General features: G+C 36.2%; 1 protein-coding gene across 1 annotated transcript in view; it reads left to right on the forward strand.

Annotated features, from left to right (window-relative positions):
* Window positions 1-22,200, forward strand: part of LOC108713511 (neural-cadherin-like) — a 57,577-nt gene that overhangs the window by 8,624 nt on the left and 26,753 nt on the right. The window contains exons 6-18 of the mRNA XM_041590226.1: window positions 3,285-3,427; window positions 3,860-4,032; window positions 4,300-4,468; window positions 5,065-5,235; window positions 5,543-5,715; window positions 8,865-9,032; window positions 9,299-9,548; window positions 9,640-9,767; window positions 10,960-11,146; window positions 12,082-12,225; window positions 13,777-14,060; window positions 15,588-17,196; window positions 21,936-22,029. Coding sequence (XP_041446160.1) covers window positions 3,285-3,427; window positions 3,860-4,032; window positions 4,300-4,468; window positions 5,065-5,235; window positions 5,543-5,715; window positions 8,865-9,032; window positions 9,299-9,548; window positions 9,640-9,767; window positions 10,960-11,146; window positions 12,082-12,225; window positions 13,777-14,060; window positions 15,588-17,196; window positions 21,936-22,029 — 3,693 coding nt within the window. The remainder of the gene's footprint in view (window positions 1-3,284; window positions 3,428-3,859; window positions 4,033-4,299; window positions 4,469-5,064; window positions 5,236-5,542; window positions 5,716-8,864; window positions 9,033-9,298; window positions 9,549-9,639; window positions 9,768-10,959; window positions 11,147-12,081; window positions 12,226-13,776; window positions 14,061-15,587; window positions 17,197-21,935; window positions 22,030-22,200) is intronic.

Consider the following 22,200-nt stretch of genomic DNA (forward strand, 5'->3'; position numbering starts at 1 on the left):
CATATTCCAGTCTCTTATTCAAATCAGTGCATGGTTGCAAAGGTAATTGGGACCCTAGCAACCAGATTGCTGAAACTGCAAACTGCTGAATAAAAAGCCTAATAACTCAAAAACTACAAATAATAAAAAATGAAAACCAATTGCAAATTGTCTCAGAATGTTGCTCTCTACATCATACTAAAAGTTAACAACCCCTTTAACATAGTAAAAAAAAATAACTTCTTAAGGAGTCTTACCCCAATGTTCTGATTTTTTGTAACATTCCAATTACAGCATATCAACACAATAGATCAGTTAGTAATTTGGTCGAGGCATATGTGCATATGTACATAGGAAGATATAGGCTCCTTCTTCCCTACTGGGCACTATGCAGAATGAAACTCTCCCTTGTATGAAGTATGCTCAGTGAAGTGACAAAATTATTTATCTGACAAGAGTGACAATTCATAAATTCAAGGGTAATTTTAAGTTTTCAGTTTATATATCTGTAAGGATCTATTTTACAGATCTATTTTCCTTACATAGCTCTTCACTTAAAGCCAAGTCAGCAGTTACCTGTCCCAAAACACTGTGCTGAAGTTGGATATACTCCTACAGATCTGAAATCTAAGAGTATTTCAGTTCCCGGGGAGGGTTGGTAATTGATTTCTCCATTTTGTTCTTTTGCTTACACAGCTTACGCCTCACAGCATAGGTAAGATTGTTATTGTCTGTGTAGGCAGATGGTTTTGGTTACATCATGAGGCTGCGGAGCAGATAAGGGGGTGCCCCCCTTGGACATGAGGGTGATGCAGCCTTTCTGCACCCTGTTATGTGCAATGACCATACCTTATCGATGGACCAATTAAAGGAAAACTATACCCCCCAAACAATGTAGGTCTCTATAAAAAGATATTGCATAAAACAGCTCATATGTAAAATCCTGCTTCATGTAAATAAACCATTTTCATAATAATATACTTTTCTAGTAGTATGTGTCATTGGGTAATCATAAATAGAAAATTGCCATTTTAAAAAATAAGGGCCGCCCCCTGGGATCGTAGGATTCACTGATCTCACAAACATACCAACAAACCATACATGTTAGGTCACATGAGCCAATTAACAGACAGAGTTGTGTCTTTTGCTTCCACACTTCTTCCTGTTACAGTTAGAGTTAGAGTATTTCTGGTCAGGTGATCTCTGAGGCAGCACACAGACCATCACGAAATGGTGGCTCAAGGCAAGAGATGTAAAAGGGCAATATTTACTTAAATATATATTCCAGTTTGGTTAGATTCTTTAATATGTCACTTAATATGATATGAACTATCTGTTGCTTAAGTGTTCATTTTGGGGGTATAGTTTTCCTTTAAGAAAGTCAAGTGGTGTATATTGGTTGGATATATTCAAGGATGATGTGATTGTAAGAACTTGTGGATGGTCTCTTCTTCTAGATATGTGACTTGGTGGTTGTTTTCCATTCTAGACTAAACTGCAGTTTCAGACAATAAACGGAGACACTTATTATAAAGGGTTTCAAAGAAATTACTTTTTTTTGCTTGATAAAGAAATTGATTTCAGAAACAAATCCTATATTTTAAATGAACTGTAACTGTATTTGAGTGCTGTATTTTAAGTGAACTTTTGGAATAAATGTATTTTGAGTGCAGTAAGAACATTATTGTTATTTATATCCAAAACCTGCTAGAACCAGTATATAAGATCCTTTTAGGACTGCATGCTATTTTTTCTTGTGTGTGTACACTTCTTTATAAGGATTTACACAGGAAAGTTAATAGCACTGTAGCTATTTTAACATCGTATTAAATATTGTACATATTTTATTTATTAAATATATTTTATATCTGTAAAACAACATGTAAGTGTTTAAGACTTAAGTAGCCAAAGAAGTCATTTATAGGCAACATACGTAGAAATAAAACAGATATTGTTACTGTTAATGCTTGTAGTAAATTGCAGTGTCCTCTCTGTAGTTCATTTAATTCCCCCAAAAGCAAGTTTAATAAGTTCAAGATCTTCTTTTTATGAAACTGTGTCTTTAGGCCTGAAGCCTTTATTTTTCCTCTCCATTAACACATGATTCTCAGTTTATTGCTTAGAGGTACCTTTCCATTCCATTCTGTCAAAACAAACACATTTAGTTTCAGATACAATCATGCCCTACTTTTTCTTAAAAACCTCCTGTGACTTCTGAGGCCGTTCCATGAAGCTTTCAGCTCGCCTGTCTCTCTGTTTCTATTGATTGCATTGCTTTAAAACTGTCAGACATAAAATCAGTTTGCTTGTTAGACTCAAGGCTGCAGCAGTGCCCTCAGGGCTTTAATTTGTTGAGTCGCTAAACAATATCAGTGCTCATATCCTTAAGCCTGGTGTATTAAATGTGAGTTTCTCAAAAACCTTCCCGAGTCTCTTCTTATTAGTAATTTTATAGTATACCCAGAGCAGACACCCCCTTGTTATAGTCATTCTTACAATTTTTGAGCTTCGCTGGGCTGTTGTGTTCTTTTTTTTTCCTTTTATGTACTATTTTAACACTCTTACCACTATTTTATATATCAGAGACTTGGAATTCACCGAATTCAAATTTCTAGATATGGCAGAACACCAGTATTTCCACAAAAGATTTGGCTAAGTTTCTAATTTGCATATTCCAATTTGAGAAAAATATAAAATAGCATTTGTGAACAAAAATATATGAGTGAGGTGTTGGGATTTGGTTTGGTTAAACACATAGGATTTAGTAGAATAAAGCACTGAATCATGGATTAGGCGCATCTCTACTGCTGAAGTTGATTCTCGTAATAACATTTTTATCATCAGTCTTCAGAAATGAGCAGGTAACGCCCAAGCCTTAAACAGTTCACAACAAGGGCCCTGATTATTATCTTTGTAAGGATGTGTATATTTTCATAATATTACAACACCATTTTCAAAAAAGCTGAGACACTCTGTAAAATGTAAATTAAAATATAATGGGATGATTTAGAAATCATTTAAACCCTATATTTAACTGAAAATAGTACAAAGACATATCACATTTTGAAACTGAAAAATCTTACTATTTTATGAAACTTATCTGCTTGATTTTAATTTGATGCCAGTGGTAGATGTTCAGCTTAATTCCAACTTTTACATGAATTTACTTTCTTTCCCCTGTAACTCGTGCCCCAAAACACTCAAACCCCCTCCCGAGACCTAGAATCAACTAAATTTGATTTGATATGTGGAAAGGGTTAATGACAACTTGTTTGCATATTAAAAAAAATGTCTTTGTCTTTCAGATACAGAACCTTTGTTTCAGAAGATGCCAGTCCTAATACCTTGATAGCCACCGTGCATGCATTCGATGCAGATGGAGATGGGGTTGCTTATGATATTGTAGAAGGAAACAAAGATGGAAACTTTGTTATTGACCCCCAGAAAGGTAGAGTACAGTTCAAAAATACATGACTGTGTATATAATAAGCATTTTATTGCTACATTAGTCTAAAAAATCAAAAAATATATTCGCACACCCTGGCCACAAAGCTCATTTTGCAACTCACACTTCATTCCCATTAACAATGGGCACATTGGTGCCAATAAAAATACAAAAAAGGTGCAATAACAAATATATAGTGAACTTACCGTTCCATTGTGCCTGGCACATAATTCTATATATTAATACAGTATATACTGGTCAGCATGGTGATAAAAAAAAAATCACACCTGAAGTCCTTTAAACAATATGTGCTTCTACTAGAAAATACGTAACAAAAATATTTTCATTAAAATCATTATTTGGTAATCTGCCAAGGCACCTGATAAATATGCTTTGATGCAATTGATTTTATAGGAATATTAATCATTTTCACAGGACTTATCCGTCTTCATTCAAGTCTCCTTCCCAGTCATCATGAGACGGAATATGTTCTCTATGTGACTGCAACTGATGACAATTCCTCTGGTGGACCTCATAGCCTTACTAGCACAACCACTGTTATTGTGAGCGTTGATGATATCAACAATAACAAGCCAGTCTTTCATAAGGTAATCCCAAAATATATGCCCGGCACAAATGTATTAATTGCTAGGTTTTAGCATTTCTTGTTAAAGTCAATGTACTGTACAGGCCCGGACTGGCAATCTGTGGGTTCTGGCAAATGCCAGAGGGGCTGCTGTATGGTTCCATAGAAAGTTACCAAAGAGTGGGCTGGTTGGGGGCTGTTTGGGCCTCTGTGTACTTGGAATGGCAGGGCCTATTTTGACTCCCAGTCCAATATGTACATATCATTTGCAGTGATCATATTTTCTCAGTGTGCAGGCTATCAAGATCATGCAGCTGTCCTGGAAAACCAGCCACCAGGCACTTTTGTGATACAGGTCGAGGCAAAAGATGCTGACTATGGTATCAATGGACAAGTAAAGTATGGCATGGTACACAAAGAAGGCACCCTTCCTGCATTCAGCATCCATCCAGACACAGGTGATTTGGTTTCAACCATGGCTGGTTCATGTTCTTCTGCTTTCATTGCTAGATCATCCCTTATTGATGTTACTGGGATGTTGACATTGGATTAATTCAAACACTTTCAAATGCCAACAGGCTTATATTGAGAGACACCACTAAAAGGGCAAAAAGACCAACTGTTCTAGGCCTAATAATAACACTGTCAGAGTAATTACCCCTTATTGCATTTTCCAGTCCCCCCTTTTAATCAGTGTTGTAACTAGGGGACCATAGAGTTGGGTGAAAAAATTGCAGGTGCAGTCATACCTGCTGCTCCCCCTGTAGTTACACCACTGCTTTTAATGTAATACTGTATGCATGTAATGTGGCTAAGTTACTAGGCAGCAAAAACCAAGCTTGCAACAGAGCTTATACATAAGATTGTGTAGGGGCACATTTTTGGATTTCTTGGATAGTGAAGAGGCCACTACACATATTTACACATGTGTATTACGTTTTTATATCTTTATAACTTAACTAACATGGGTCAGACAAAGCCAAACATTTCTCCATTATAAAGCTTTACAAGTAAAGATGGCCATTTTGCTCACAGACCTGTCTTTATTTCGCAGGAACTATAACAACAGTTCAGAGTTTTGACCGTGAGAAGCAGAAGGAATATCCTATCACTATCAAAGCAACTGACCAGGCGGCAGAACCTCTGATTGGACTGTGCCAAATCAATATTATCATTCTGGATGAAAATGACAATGACCCAAGTTTTGAGAACAACCGCTATGAATGTAATTGAGCCTATTTGGTTTGATATAAAATATATTTCATAAAAAAAAAATAACCTGAAGTAAATGACAAACTGAAGTACAGGACAGGGCATAATACAACATGATCCTATGTGACTGCACCCACACTCTGTTCCGGGTCTTCCTATGTACTAAAAGGGTGTATTGTGAAGTTGAAATCAGCTACAAAAATGAGGGGAAAATATATGCTGGTTACATCTTATTATTGGCTGGCTTGTTAAATAAATCCTATGCATCACACTTGTACAGGAATGAGAATGAACCCATCGTTTTTCTGTTTCTCTTGTAGATTTCCTGAGAGAAGACACTAGTGTGGGTACAAGTTTTTTGCGAGTAGCTGCACATGATGCTGATTATGGGGCAAATGCATCCATCACATACTCTACAGCAGGTGAAGGGCCAATGATTTTCAAAGTTAACAGCTCCACAGGATGGCTTTATGTCAACCACCCAATATCTCGGGTAAAGTGTGATGAAATTAAAGAATAACATTTTGTTGGTAGCTTTCTTTATGTATTTGTACTGTATATTCCTATACTAACTTATTTACAAAAATGCTTTAGCGATCACAACAACATACATGAATGTAAAAAGAATTGGATTACGGCAACTATTCTAATCACATATAAATCCACAGTAAATACTGACTTTCAGTCAGTATTATAACTCAGTGGCAAAAGGGTTGTAAATCCAAAAATACGATTTTGTCTAATAAAAGAAGCTATAATGCCAAACAACTTTCCAATATACATTCAGTACACATTTATTTACAGGGGATTAACTTTGGGGGCCTTCCACCTGCAGCAAAAAAACATTTAGATGGATAGATAGTGTGTGGTTTAACCCAGAATCACCCAAAAATCCACAGGTTTACCCATAGGACCAGTGGATTGCGGTTCAAATTTGGTTCAAATTTGGATGACCATTGCGGGTTGCGGGTTAAAGTTTTGGAAGTTAGGGTCGGTGTCTCTTATAGATAGCCATCATAGATAGTTAGTTAATCATTGATAGATAGAAATTGATGATTGATAGATAGATATATGATTCATAAATAGATAGATAGATAGATAGATAGATAGATAGAGGATAGATAGATGATAGATAGATGATAGATAGATAGATAGATAGATAGAAAGATAGATAGATGATAGATAGAGGATAGATAGATGATAGATAGATGATAGATAGATAGATAGATAGATAGATAGATAGATAGATGATAGATAGATAGATGATAGACAGATGTTGATTGATAGAAAGATAGATAGATAGATAGATAGATAGAGATTAGTTTAGATAGATAGATAGATAGATAGATAGATAGAGAGATAGATGAAATCATTTGGCTTTCTTAAGAGCTGAATAGCCTATTATTAAAGACTCAGCCTTTATTAAATATTCAGCTGGGGTATGTTCAACCTATTCTGTTTCAACTCTTGTATTTCATTTTGGAAATTAATACCATTTGATAATTTGTTAATCTTTTGCAGCAAATCCCCACATGAACAGAATTCAAAACAATGCAGTCAACATTGTACTACATATTTATTCTTTGTTTTGCTAAATAACAGTAAAAGAGATGATAGATGATTTATCGATAGATTATAAATAGAATATAGATAGATTATATGTAGATGATAGATGATAGATATTTATAGATAAATAGATGATAGATTGAGGTTAACCTATGAATCTCAATCTCTAAATGGGAGAAAGTGTAATGTCCCACTCATGCAAACTTTCATCTCAGCCATTGCACAAATTACATAACTGGATCACAATTCTACCCACTCGTGTATGTTGACCAAGCAGCATAGAATATATAATTTGAGATGGATGTTAGCTGTTAACCCTCAGTAAAATGTTATGATCCTTCTATGATAGGACTTGCTTTGCTTGGAAGAAGGGACCTTACAAAGACTAGACAGTGTTCCTCCTGGCTGAGCCAGTGGATTATTTCTAGTCGTATCCATGTAAATAGCTATAATAGACTTTTCCATCTTTGCCTCTGCCTCTGTTGCTTCTACCCGCAGGCCATTTATGCCTGTGAGTTCTCACTGTGTCTGTGTGGGTTTCCTCCATGTACTGCATTTTTTTGCACACACCAAACATATACAGGCAGGTTAATTGTCTCCTGTGTAAATGTGATAGGAATGTTCCATAGGGGCTGGGACTGATATGAATGATGTATGACTTGTAATGTGCTGCTGTAATAAAAATAATGGAAGCATTGAATGTACTTTTTTTTACCGGGAACCCCTGTATTATAACATGCTACACCAGGAGCAAACTTGTAGCTTGCTGTTACTGCAATTGTGTAATATCCTAGTTGGGATGCTAAATTGCTTTTGGTGTGTATAAGTATAAATAGGCTAAGTAAATGTGATGGTCACAGTTTATACTTTAAGATAAATGGGTAGTGTGTATTTTGTGAGAGTAACATCAAATTTGGATTCAGTTATTATTATGATTATTATTATCAGCACATATTGTAAAACGCCAACATATTCTGCAGTGTTGTATAAGAAATGGGTGTATAAATTAAATATTGAAAAAAATATATAAAGTAAGCTCATATAATATTTAGAGAACACAGTCTGTGGCACTGTCAGACACTAGCAAGCTGTCATGTTTACTTGATTTAAAATCTATGCTCTCTTTGGTCATGCAGAGACAGCTGGACAGGGCTCTCAGGCATCTTTAAGTCCTCCAGGTTACTGCAAAATATGACACTGGCTTGCTACTCACGGCCAGATGTTGGTCTTGTGTGTTCCATTTTATTATATATGAACCTCAGGGCACCCCCTGAATGGCATATGGAGATAAATATATTTGAATAATGTAATCCAGCTAAAGTTCTCTGTTTGTACATTGAATATTAATCATTAAAAGAAAACCCTTCCATACATACAGCTCCCTTTAAATATAAATGGCTTTTTCATTTGCTACACTGTATTTTTAAATGCTATTGTGTTCCTGGCATACACCTTTGTATTATAGAGGCCACCTCTTATTGCTGAGTTCCTTTTGTTTCCCATATCCTTCAATTTCATTTACTCATTAAACGACCACTAAATATATATTTCAAATCAAAAGAACAAAGACATGTGACTGAGCAAGGCAGTAGAATTGTACTACATCATCTATAATTGTTTTCCTATGAATTAAATGACCTAATACATTGCAGTATAAATTACTTTAGAAAAGTGTTTTTCTCCTTTAAATTCACCTGCTCCTTAGGCTGTCAGGGAATACTGGCAGTTGCAGTTAAACCGGAAGGCTACATGTTAAACTTGTCTGCTGTAAAATAAATCATGTTAGACTTTAGCAAATCCTACTGTAATAACATGATTCACACATTATTTATGATCCCTTAGCACAGTGCTGCAAATTATGTTGACACTGTATAAAAAATAATGATAATAAAAGAAGAAAATTACAGACAATTCATTTGTATTAAGTTTTGCTCCAGTTTTGCAGGCAGCGCTCTCCAGTAAATCACTCACTAAACTCAAACAAAATGATGTTTCTGGCACATACAGCTCCGGGAGATAGCCGGCACTCGCTTATATTAATGTGGCTCGTTTGTTTTCATTCCTGCTTTTTTTCAGAGGCCATTAATAACACAAGAGGTAATTGCCACAGATGGAGGAAACAGGAGCACAAAGGTGGAAGTAGCTGTGCGGGTCACAGATGCCCAGAATCAGCCTCCAGTATGGGAAAAAGACAGATATGAGATAGTGGTGCCAGAAAACACAGTGAGAGATACAGCTGTTGTGGTATGATATATGTAATATTTCTAATATATGGTCTATTATTGAACCACAGTTCCCATCATCCTTTGTCACAAGTGGTAGAAGTTAGTTCAATGGCGCCTGTATGGCTGCAGGTGGGATTTGTATGATAAACATATGAATGATGACATTTATTGTACATTTGCAATCTGTAATTATCAGTGATAGAGGTTTGTACCCTTTCCAGGAAGTGTAGACGAACATCTATCTAAATAATATGATTTAATCCCTAATGTATCTGCCGTCAATAGACAGTGAAGGCCACCTCTTTACTTGGAGACCCTCGAGTGACCTACAACTTAGAAGAAGGCTTGGTCCCAGAGAGTAACATGCCAGTACGCTTCTACCTCACTGTGAACCGGGAGGAAAGCTCTGCCTCTGTGCTGATAGCTGAACCCTTGGACTATGAAACAACCAAGAACTTTATCTTAACTATACGAGCACAAAATGTTGCCCCAGTGCCTTTAGCAGCCTTCACTACTGTATACATTAATGTGACAGGTAAGCAGGAAAGGGCACACACACACACATATTAAATGGTTTATTATATTGCCAGGATATTGAATATAAAAATGTTCTGTTCAACTTGCAGATGTCAATGACAATGTGCCCTTCTTTACATCATCTATCTACGAAGCCTCTGTCACTGAGGGCCTTGGCCTTGGGACAATTGTATTGCAGGTGTCTGCGACTGATCAGGACCTGGGCTTGAATGGAGAGGTAAGGAAGTCTAATCAGGGTCACACTCAAACTGAACAGTTTGTGTGTTAGTGATGTCCGACCATAACCCGCCCTCCCTTGGCCCACACCTGCCCTTATGGTTTGCTTTTATCAACCCGCCCCGCCGATGACGTCACAAAAGGGGCGGGGAGAAGAGCTCAACTTGCACCCGCCCACCACCCGCGAAGAAGCGTGCGAGGTCAGCCCAAACCCGCCCGACCTGCGGGTCCCACGGGTATCAGGTCAACCCACTCATAACTATTGTTTGTCATTTTGTAAAGCTCTAAACAGCTTTGTTAAAAGGGTGGTTCAACTTTAAGTTAACATTCAGTATGTTATAGAATGGCTCATTCTAAGAAACTTTGCAATTGGTCTTCATTGTTATAGTTTTTGAATTATTTGCCTTTTTATTCTGACGTCTAGCTTTCAAATGGGGGTCACTGATCCCATCTAAAAAACAAATGCTCTGTAAGGTTACACAGTTATTGCTTCTTTTTATTACTGATCTTGCTATTTAGGCCCTCTCCTATACATATTCCGGTTATTACTGATCTTACTATTCAGGCCTGCTCCTATTCATATTCCTGCCTCTCATTCAAATCAATGCCTGGTTGCTACGTTAATCTGTACAAAAGCAAACAAATTGCTGAATTTGCTAACTGAAGAGCTGCTGAATAAAAAACTGAATAACTCAAAAATCACAAATAATTAAAAATGAAAACCAATTGCAAACTGTCTCAGAATATTATTCTCTAAAAATTCATTTAAAGGCAAGCAACCCCTTTAACTGGTAACTCACCATGCAGGCCATACCTGTATTTTTAATTATATACTGTATATGCCTCAGGATTACATCATACTAAGTAATTTGTTAGCACAAGGGTTCTCCATAATTCAAATAAAATGTAATTGTAATTCAATATGTATTTTTTAACAAATAGAAGTGATTTTAAAGTTACTAGTAAATATTTTTATTACTGTTATATATTTTTGTTACTGAAAGCAGTGTCTGTTTGGTAATTTCCAGTATTCCTAACCATTAACAGTCTACTAGTGTAGCAGTAATAAAGACTCGAATGCCCATATTTTATAGAAAGTGGGTACCAAAAATACAAATGAAAGTAATATATTTAAAATGTGTTATTAAAGGAGTAAAGTTATTAGGAACAATTTAATTTTTTAATCATTTCAGATCACTTATTCAATTCTTGAGGATCGTACTGGAGATCACGCCCTGTTCCATATCGATCCACAAACAGGCTCTATCTTCACTGCTTCTGTGTTTGACAGAGAGACAAGTAGTTCATACCTACTTGAAATTAAGTCATCAGATGGATTAGAGTCGGCGCGCCCAGGAAGGCATGGACAACCAAATTCTGGCAAGAAATACATGTTTGTCTTTGTACCAAAAACAGACTAAACACTTTCATAATTAATAATTGTAAATCAGGTATTCTATAGAATTCTTGGTCATATTCAACTGTCGCCTATTTGGGCGTGCCATTTTAGCTTGACGAATCTGTATTCAATCAGAGTTACTATAATTGGTTGCTCCTTGCAATGGGAAAGGTTATATACAGTACCTGTAAACAACCGTAGCAATGAAACTAGAGCAGCAGAAAGAGACGAGAACATTGTCTGCAAATAACTAACTCTTTAAAGTGATGGTCACCTAGGGACCTGGGTATATTGATATCACCACCTATTTTAGGGAACATAGTTTTATAAAATACTAGATACAAAAACAGAAAGCAGATTGTGTTTCCCCAAAAGAAAATCCTGCATTGCAAAGAACGTAATGCTCTATTGAAGCCACAATATGGATTAATTGTCTAAAAGATCTGGGGAATTGAAGTTAATTATAAGTAATAAGTATTTGCAAGAAGAGTTTCTAAGCATAGCTTCTGGCCACTTAAATAGTGAACGTACAGTATTTTCCAGGCTAGTATTGGGTAGACTGTGTTATACCTGTACTCTGATGTGACATTTGATGAAAGCTGAAAATATAGTGGCAGATTAACCCCAGTTTATATAGATTCTCTGGGCACTTGGCCCAAAATAAAAAAAAGGCACTGACGTGAGGGATCAATTATTCCAGTGTTATCTGTTGAAACAAATTGATGTTGACAGTCATTTCATCTTCAGGAGTTTTGGAATAATGTGACTGTATAAATTGTTCCCAGCCCCGAGGGCTTGTTCGTGTATTGTCTGCATATTAGTTTTCATTTAATGTGCTGCCCGACGGTTTAAGGAATTGCAGCTGACAGAAGTGGCTCAGTCAAGTATTTTAATCTCCTGCCTCTTGTCTCTCTAGACACTGCCTACGTGCGCATTTTTATCAGCGATGTCAATGATAACAAGCCTTCCTTCACTCAGAGCACTTACTATGTTAATGTGGATGAAGATCAGGATGTGGGATACATAGTCATTACTGTCACTGCACATGACCCAGACGAAGGTAAAGAGTTGAGGTCTGAATATCAACTGATGCTACAAACTGGGTTGCATATAAGGTTTTTAGGGTCTTGCACAGTTGAGAAGTGCTATTTTTATTCTCAGGACCCCTCTTTAAAGGAGTACTGAGTGTTTTCTACAGTAGCATCAGTATTTGGGGCCAATTTAGGATTGCTCGCACCAACACTGGCCCCTTGAATTGGACCATTATTGTAGTTTAAACAAAGTGCAATAATCTGCTACCTGCAATTAATGCAATGCAATTATACTAAGTAGGGATGAGTGAATTTTTTCATGGTAAAATTTGCAGCTTCAGCATTGGTAGACATTTTCTCAAAGCTGTGCTTAGAATTTTATCATGCATTTGTTTTGGGAAAAAAAACGTTTTTGTTTTGCACCAGGAAAGAACACCCATTGGCTTCAAAGCATTTGACATGAGAATAATGCAGAAAAAAAGTGTGCATTGACTCCAACACATTTGGTGCAACAAAAAGCGCCTAATGCATTTGGCAGATGTTCTGCAAAATTTTGCTAAATTTTTAGGAAAGTGAAACTGAGCAGTTTCACTTATCACTAATACTAAGCATTTTAAATATACATTGAAATACAATAATAACCCAACATCTCAAAGCAGTAGTTTTAAACTGTAGTTTGAAATTTATTACAACAATAACACATTACGGCCAGATTCAATTCAGTGAGAAAAAGTTATATCACGTGAAAAGTCATGGACCAGATTTTCAGATTTTCTGAATTGAATTGCATCCCAAATTGAAGCTCATCCACGTGATAAACCTTTTTCTTACTGAATTGAATCTGGCCCAATATGTTTGGGCTTACACTTAGGGGCAGATTTATCAAGGGTAGAATTTTGAAGTACAAAAAAACTTCAAAATTCGACCATTGAATTAAAAAACTTTGAATTCAAATATTGAATTCGACATTTTTTCAGCAAATTTGGCAATCCTGCGGTCAAATAAAAACGAACGAATTTAGCGTACGATCGAAGGATTTTTATTCGATGTGTAAAGACTTAGAAAAATGTTGTAGAAGGTCCCCATAGGCTAACATAGCACTTCGACAGGTTTAATTTGGCGAAGTATTGAAGTCGAAGTTTTTTTAAAGAGACAGTACTTCGAATATCGAATGGTCGAATATTGGACAGATTATTACTTTAAATCTAAGTCGAAGTAAATTCGAAGTCGTAGTATCCTATTCGATGGTCGAAGAATCCAAAAAATTACTTAGAAATTCAAACTTTTTGAACTTCAAAAATTCATTAGAATCTCAGTAAATCTTCCTCTTAATAAATGGCCAGGCCTGAAACAGGGCATGTACTTATACTGCTGTAATAAATTCTATATTGCAGTTTAAAACTACTGCTTTGAGCTGAATGGGTGTTTTTCTCTAATTTCAATATATTAATAGGTGGTACACCTTTAAAAATATTTTTCAGGATTAAACAGTAGAGACGTGGGTTCTACTTTTTGTGTGTATTTTAAATAAAAGGCATATTTATTTTGCTTAATAGGCTTATAATGCATGTATGTTTTAGGCATGAATGCAAAGATTCGGTATCAGATCACAGCTGGGAACTTTGGCGGGGTGCTTGACATGGACCCAGATACAGGATCAATCTTTATTTTCCAACCCCTGGACTATGAAGAGGTGCAGATGTATGAACTAACATTACTGGCATCAGATGGCAAATGGGAAGATTTTGCCACAGTAACAATCAATGTGATGAATAAAAACGATGAGGCTCCTGTTTTCTCTCATAATGAGTACCATGGACATGTCACTGAAGAACAATCCAAGTTACCTGTTTTAGTAATCCAGGTATAGGTTTCCATTTCTATTTCCAAGCGGTAACCATGATTACTTTAGGTATCATAGGTTTGTCATGCCCTCTCTGTATTAACTCAAAACTCTTATTATCATCTGTAACAGTAAATATTCATGTAGGCTAGTAATGTAAATAAGGAGGTACAATACATCTACTAAGAAAAAGAATAAAACAATTTACAAATAAGAGCAGGGAGGCTATAATATTATAAAGTTAATATGAAATGCAAAGGCTGTTTAATGACTCACAGAAGGCCATCATGTTGCATGTTACTGCTTCTTAGTTTTAGGGCATTAAACAGTATTCAGTAAACAGATATTTTCTTTTTATCAATTCTTCATTTTCAAATCAGTCTTATGTGCTTTAACCATGTTCATTTTATCGTTTGAACTATACGGTATTGTACTTCTTCAGTCTGAATTTATTCTCTTAGTTTTCTGTTTTGTCATGAAAGTGTAAATTCATTAAATCATTAGAATAATAACTGCTCCTATGTTTAAATAAAGCTATGTGGTACAGTTATTAAGTACATAAAAAGGGTTACAGTTAGCAACAAGATGATCATGTGGAAATGTTCAGAAGCAAAAAACTGAGAGCAGAGGCCCACAGCTACAGTATTTGCCGGGACTGCAAGAGCACAAATGGGTGCAAAAGCATGCCCCTTAGTACTCATTCACTGATCACTTGCATGCCTTTCTAACCCCCAGCAGGTAACCATTTGCAGTTCATATGCCTGTAACAAAAGTCCTTGTGCCCCATAACCTTATCTACCTTCTCATTCACCTACAAGATATATACAAAAGATAGTCAGAACTTCATAAACAACACCTAGAAGGCGTGGGGTATATACATTTGATTTGTGTTACTACTTGTGTTTTTGGCACCAAATCTTAGCTGTCTGACCCATAATAGATAGTACAGGTATGGGACATTTTAACCCGGAAGCTCAGGACCTGGGGTTTTCCAGATAAGCAATCTTTCCTTAATTTGCATCATCATACCTTAAGTCTACTAAAATATCTTCTAAAAATGAAATAAATCCAATAGGATTGTGTTGCCACCAATATGGATTAATGCAGCTTAGTTAAATGAAGTTGATTTATGCAGCTTAGTTAGGATCAAATACTGTTTTACTATTAGAGTGTAAAAAGGGAAACATATTAAAAAATTAGAATTATTTACTTGAAATAGCATTTATGGGAGGTGTCCTTCCTGTAAACCATAGCTTTAATGGAATAATGGATTTCAAGATAAGTGATCCCATACCTGTAACAGCTTCGTAACTAGATTTTATTAAGTATATTGTGTTATTTTTTATTGTCTTTACATTGATTTTAATTATATTTTGCATTAATATTTATACCAGAACATTTTCTGAAAATTGTCAAAAATAACAAAAATTTTTTTGTTAATTGCAACCCACCCAATAATGCTTTGGTAATTCCAATACTAGATACTTGATGTGAACTGATAAAAATAGTTGCTAATATATTTCATTTTTCTTTTATAATATTGTCAAGGTTTCAGCCACAGATCCAGATAATGGTGCTCACGGGAGCTTAAAGTATTCTCTGCATGGAAAAGGCGCTAATAATATATTTACTATTGATGAGGAAACAGGCAGTCTCTTTGTCCAAAAGGCTCTTGACCGTGAAGAACATGGGCTCTGGCGATTTGTAGTTTTGGCCACTGACGAAGAAGGGGAAGGACTCACTGGGTTTGCTGATGTGATCATATATGTAGTGGATATAAATGATAATGCCCCTCAGTTCACTTGTGCTCTTAGCAGCTGCAATGCCAACGTGTATGAGAATGTGCCACCAAACACAACCATTTTGGAGATGACTGCTGTAGATGCAGATGATAAAAATGAAGAAATAAATGCAATCTTAACTTACTCTATACTTAACAACACCATGAATTTGTTAAGCGTGAATATGTTTGGTATAAATGCTAATACTGGCACAATTTACACACTCAGAAACCTGGACAGAGAAAAGAATGATAATTATGTTCTTCTTGTCGAAGTAAAAGATGGTGGAGGTTTGGCAACAACAGGCACAGCAACAATCTCAGTTCTAGACATCAATGATCATGTCCCAAGATTTACACAAGAGTCATGGAACAGTGTCATCTCTGAGAAAAATGACATAAACACAAAGGTTCTTGAGGTTTCTGCACACGATGAAGACATTGGGGAGAATGCTCTTTTAACTTTCAGCATCATTGATGGAGATCCAGATCAACAATTCACTATTGAAAGTGACAGAATGACAAATCAAGCAGAAATAAAGTTAAAAAAAAAGTTGGATTATGAGAACCCTCAGGAGCGTTGGTTTAACCTTACAATAAAAGTTGAAGACCCTGACTTCTCTAGCTTATCATTTTGCTTCATAGAACTACAAGACTGTAATGACAATGCTCCTGTCTTTGTGGCCCCATTTGTTCAGCTGTCGCCTGTGTTAGAGAACATTACAGTAGGCACTGTTCTTACTCAGGTGATTGCCTCGGATGCAGACTCTGGAATTAATGGACAGATTATATTCAGTATCTGGCCCAATTCAGATGTTCTTGGAGAATTTTCTGTTGATCCGGCTGGTTTTGTAAAAGTAAAAAAATCCCTTGATCGGGAATTACATTCCCAATATCACCTAGTTATTCTGGCCTCCGATCAAGGATTTCCATCACAAACTGGAAGTGCTACTGTCTCCTTCAGCTTGCTGGATGTTAATGATAATGGACCAGTATTTGATGGAATATACACCCCTGTTATTTGGGAAAACGCAGCATGGCCTCAGATTGTTCATATGAATGAAAGCTCAGATCTGTTGTATGCTGCCGACCATGATACCTTAGAGAATGGGCCACCCTTCAAGTTTTCATTTCCAATTGAATATTATAACTCTACAGACTTCCTCTTGAATGATAATGGGAACAATACAGCCACTGTTCATGCTCTAAGGGCCTTTGACAGAGAAAGAGAAAAAGATTTTTATCTGCCTATAATTATTACAGATAGTGGGAATCCACCAATGAGTGCTACAAATACACTTTTAATAACTATTGGAGATGAGAATGATAACCCTCATAGAGGTGGTCACAAAGATGTGTACATTAATAACTATGGAGGTAAGGTGGGACCTAGCTGACTGTCTATCTGTCATATCTGTCTTTCTTTCTGTCTGTCTGTCTGTCATTGCACACACAATGCAATAAAATTATAATGATAGTATTCTCACTTTTTATATTTCCCTTTCACTTGCACATGGCTATAAAGTGAGATATTAGGTGCATTTATGAATGCAGGGCACATTTAATTCAGAGCTTTGAATTATACCCAGCATACCCAACAGTTTTCCAAACATGCCTGGATATCATGGCTTCTGCTCCACCAACTAAACAACTAATAATGTACTCCACTAAATGAGGGTTATAGGGAGATAGCTTCTGACTTGCCCCTCTGGCCATGTGCATCAGGAAGCAACTACCAACTGCTTCAAAATGTGTGAAAGATTTTGGGCTTTCTGAGCTTTACTGGCAAGTTCCAAAACTGTGCCTTATTATTAACAGTAACATGGCTGGAACTAGGGAAAGGCAGAAGAGGCATGTGTCTAAGCACAATGGAGGGGAAATGCTAGGCACATATATATCATCTTTCATCTACCCCCAGTCCTAGCACTTATCCCCCCACCTTCCACTAATCATAGTTCCCTTGTCCCTGATGCGGCACCATAAATACATGTGCTTGTTTACTTGAAAATGTGTGTGTGTGTGCAAAGGGTGTGTGGTTGCAGGCTGGGTTGCCTAGGGCTTGAAAAATCTTAAAAGGGTGCAAGTATTATGGGCCATCTTAAATTAAGCACAATTATTTGTTGGAGGACTAAATTCTTTTTTTTCTAAGTGAGATTTATTAAAGCTGAATTAGAATTCCCACATTTTGTGGAATATCACATATACTAACCCTTTTCTGAAATTCTAGAATGATTTTGCTACTTTATCAAAGGATTTTCCTTACTGTTTTTTTTAATAATGTATGTTTAAGGGTTACTGTAGAAATCAACTGCTTTACACATTATGTGGATTGCTAAATAATGCTAGAAAAAAATTGTAATCAGATCATTGTTGCTTTTTATCCAGCTGTAACCATTGAAATAATACCCGAGCAGCACTCCAAATTGGTGAAGATAGGCTTTATAAAGGGCTTGTATGAAGACTGAACTGTTGCCTGGTTTGTCGGAGTGCTGCTGGAGAATACTTTCTATGATTGTTTAACCTTTCCATGGGGGTTCACAGTTTGCATCCGATGCCTGGTAAAGCATCGGAGTGTGTCAAGGGGGTAGGCTAAATTGCTAGTGCAAAGAGGGCAATGGAGCTCTATGTATTAAAACAACTGATATTCTGAAAAACCTAAATTTTTGTTACCAGGAGTAGCTTTTTGTTGCACCTGGTAACCAGCGGTGCACTGCCATCTAAGGAAAGTTTCTCAACGTCTCATGGCATGAGCATCGTTTCTCTTTCTAGCTTATTAATATAGTTTCTTAAGGACTGGGGCCCAAAACTGCATGGCATACTCAAGATGAGGCCTTACTAGGGATCTTTAAAGAGAGAAAAATTATGATTTGGTCCCTCAAATAAATGCTTTTTTGAAGTTGTTGCAAGTTGCATTTACTTTACAGTGCTACGCAATATGTTGGCGCTATATAAATACATGTTAATAAAAAAATAATAATAATAAAGAGCATACATTGAGAGTTTCAAGAAACAAGCTACCTCAAAAAAACAATGCTTTCATTTTCAGTGCATGCAAGTTACAATCATACAGAAAAAAATACACATTTCAGATAACCAGGTTTCCGCAAATCGGCGTTTCACTGTTAACCATTCACTACATTTGTAAAAAAATCTTTGAGATTATAAAAAAAATCACATTGACTAAATTATTGACCTCCTAGACTTAATATTTGGTAGAACGCTAATTGTATAGAATAACTGAAACTAAGCACTTCCTAAAGCTGTGAATTAACTTTCTACATCACCAGTCAAACCCTTCTGCTTCAGCCTACAGACCCGTTTAACGAGGACCGCACTAATGTGTCCATGCAGTCCTCATTCATATGGAAGGACCTTGTTAGCAGCTTTTATCAGCCTGTGTGTGGTCACCTTTAAACAAATTTTATTTCTATGTTTAAAGCAACCAGTGCACAAGCGTGTAATTAACTTGCAATAGCGTCACACATCATAATGTACCCTACTTTCACAGTTGGCAAATGCAAGGGCCTCTGTTATAATACTAGAAACAAATACTATGATCCTTTAAATAATATGGTTGATTTTAAAAAGGAACGTATGTTTTTCCCATTTTTTAGAATTCACATTAAAAGTGTAGATAGATGTGCACTATACAGTAAGTAAGCATGTGTCTATTGGCAGTTGTTGTGCGCACCACTACAGTACATTTACAGAACATACCAAACCACAGTATATAACATTTTTATTCTAGGGGCACCAATAAATCTTTGTAATATGGAAGGTTACATATTTATTGAATGAAAATATTAATGATTAGGACATATAACGGCAATGGCACAACTAATTACTGTAGTGCAGGAAAAGCCACCTTACTTTCACCAACCAAGAATCACTATCACTCATGGTACTGCATGATTGACAGCACTATCTATCTATCTATCTATCTATCTATCTATCTATCTATCTATCATCTATCTATCTATCTGTCTGTCTGTCTGTCTGTCTGTCTGTCTATCTATCTATCTATCTATTATCTATCTATCTATCTATCTATCTATCTATCTATCTATCTATCTATCTATCTATCTATCTATCATCTGTCTATCTATCATCTATCTATCATCTGTCTATCTATCTATCTATTTATCTATCTCTCTATAATCTATTTACGTATCGTCTATCTATCTCTTCCTTTCAATCACACATTAAAGTAAATACAAATGTTAAAATGCCTATATATGGACTGATGTGAAGTCATACAGAAAAATCTTCATAATTATTCATAACTCCAGGCTCAGAAAGGCAGAATAAATCTCGTTTCCAAGGACAAGTATGCTTAAATTGCAAATTTTATTCATTTTAATTTTTAAGTAGGCTAATCATATGTAAAATCTATGAGCTAATGTGCATTAAATCAGTATAAATATTTAGAATGAGTTTAGAAGAATTCATTGCTCACGGCATTCGCTGCCTACAGTAACAAACACGTGAAGGGAACATTAATAGGAATTAATATTAGATAAAAAAATGTTGCTGTCAGTAATATTTTCATGCCTTACTTAACTGAGCTAAGCAGTGAGGAGGAAGATGTAATTAGATATATCTATCACCATGTTTGAGTATTGTTTGCTCCTGATCAGAGTGTTGGATCAGAGGTCAATAAAAAAAACAGGGCTTGAGATTCCTTGCCTCCTTAGGCTTCATTCTTCTGTACATAACATATACATGGCTAATTTCCCGTACTTTAAAGCCCAGAATTCCGACCTCGTTCTGAATTAGCATTCTTCATACAGTAGTATATATATATTTAACTGTTTCATCCTGAAGTTTTAGCCTTTCCTGAAAATCCATTGTCTCACTGCAGGCTGGCATAAGTTTCTTATTATGTCCCCAGGGGCGATCCTGGCCCCTCCGCTGCCTGAGGCAGCAGCAGTTGCTGCTGCCCCCCCTCCCCCGGAAATTCGCTCTTAAAGTACCAGGAGCAGCATTTTTGCTGCCCCTGGTACCTAGAGCCTCAACTCGCCTCATTGGCGAAGCACCCCTGTATGTCCCATAGGGCTCCAAGTCCAAGTTTTTATTACAAGGAGGGGTGTATTAAAAAAGGGATGAACCTTTATAAATATGAACAATTTGTATGAATTAAAGTCCATTATAGAAAACCCCCTATACTCTAAGGAGTCATGCTAGAGACATCATAGGGAGTGTGGCCAGCTAAAACACAAATGTACAAGAAGAAAACATCCTAATCTCACACTCCACTTGTCATTGCAGATGTTCAGCAAATTATTGTTGCCAAGCAGGTTATTCAACAACACCATGATTAAATACTCAATTTGAGGATATATTTTTGCATTGTAGAAATGCAGTTGGTGCAGGCTCATTTCATCATTAGAGTCAGATAACTTATACTACATATACACATTACAGGGTTACATTTCCCTATACATACTGCAGGGTTAAAGTACCATCATTTCTCAAAATTAATTAAAGCAACAACATCCTAAGCATTCCGTATATATGTATTCTGTAATGCAGTAACCACAAATATTGATCTATAGTAAATAGTCAAAATCAGTTATTTCTATATTTGGTCACCAAAGGGTCATTTAAGCCATGTGGCATATGAGTTTCTATGATTACCAATTTAGGTGAAGAATTATTATTATTTTTGCACAAATGGTCCTATTAGTTACAACTAAATCCAGTGGGTGGGTGCTACAATCACCCTAACAAACCCTGTGTTAGTCCAACAAGTTATGATATTCACAAATGGCCCAGATTTAGTAAGGAGCAATGAATATATGCAGATAAGTAGGCCACCCAGTGCTTCATTTAAGTCTATATTATAGGTCTCCAACCTAGGAATGTGTCCATATCAGAGATTTTTTTGCCCCCCCCCTAACTTGAACTTGAAGAGCATCAGTGACTTCTTTGTAACGTCATCATTTTGTTATAGTGCAGTACACAAACCTGTGGCCCAATGATAACACTAGAGTAAATAAATGAGCACAATGTGAGGTTTACTAACGTTTATTGTAATGCTTTTGTGCTATTACAGAAGCTATGCCACCATGTTTTTTCACCTTTTATTCTTGTTTTGTGTTTTTTTTTTTTCTTAGCTGGATGGTCAGCAGTGGAGCTTGGCAAAGTCTATGCACCGGATGAAGATGATTGGGACAATAAAACATATAAGTCTGTCTCAAAAATTCCTGTGTAAGAAAAACATTTAGAATCCATTTAAATGCTTGTGTAAAATTCATGAATTCAGACTAATGACACTAAATGACTAAAATAAAATAATGCTAGAAATGCTCTATTTTGTATACTAAACATAAACATGAACTTATGATTTATGCTTTCAAAGTTGGCCACAGGGGGTCATCA

The sequence above is a fragment of the Xenopus laevis genome, chromosome 4L, assembly GCF_017654675.1.
Source record: "Xenopus laevis strain J_2021 chromosome 4L, Xenopus_laevis_v10.1, whole genome shotgun sequence".
In the NCBI taxonomy this organism is placed as follows: domain Eukaryota; kingdom Metazoa; phylum Chordata; class Amphibia; order Anura; family Pipidae; genus Xenopus; species Xenopus laevis.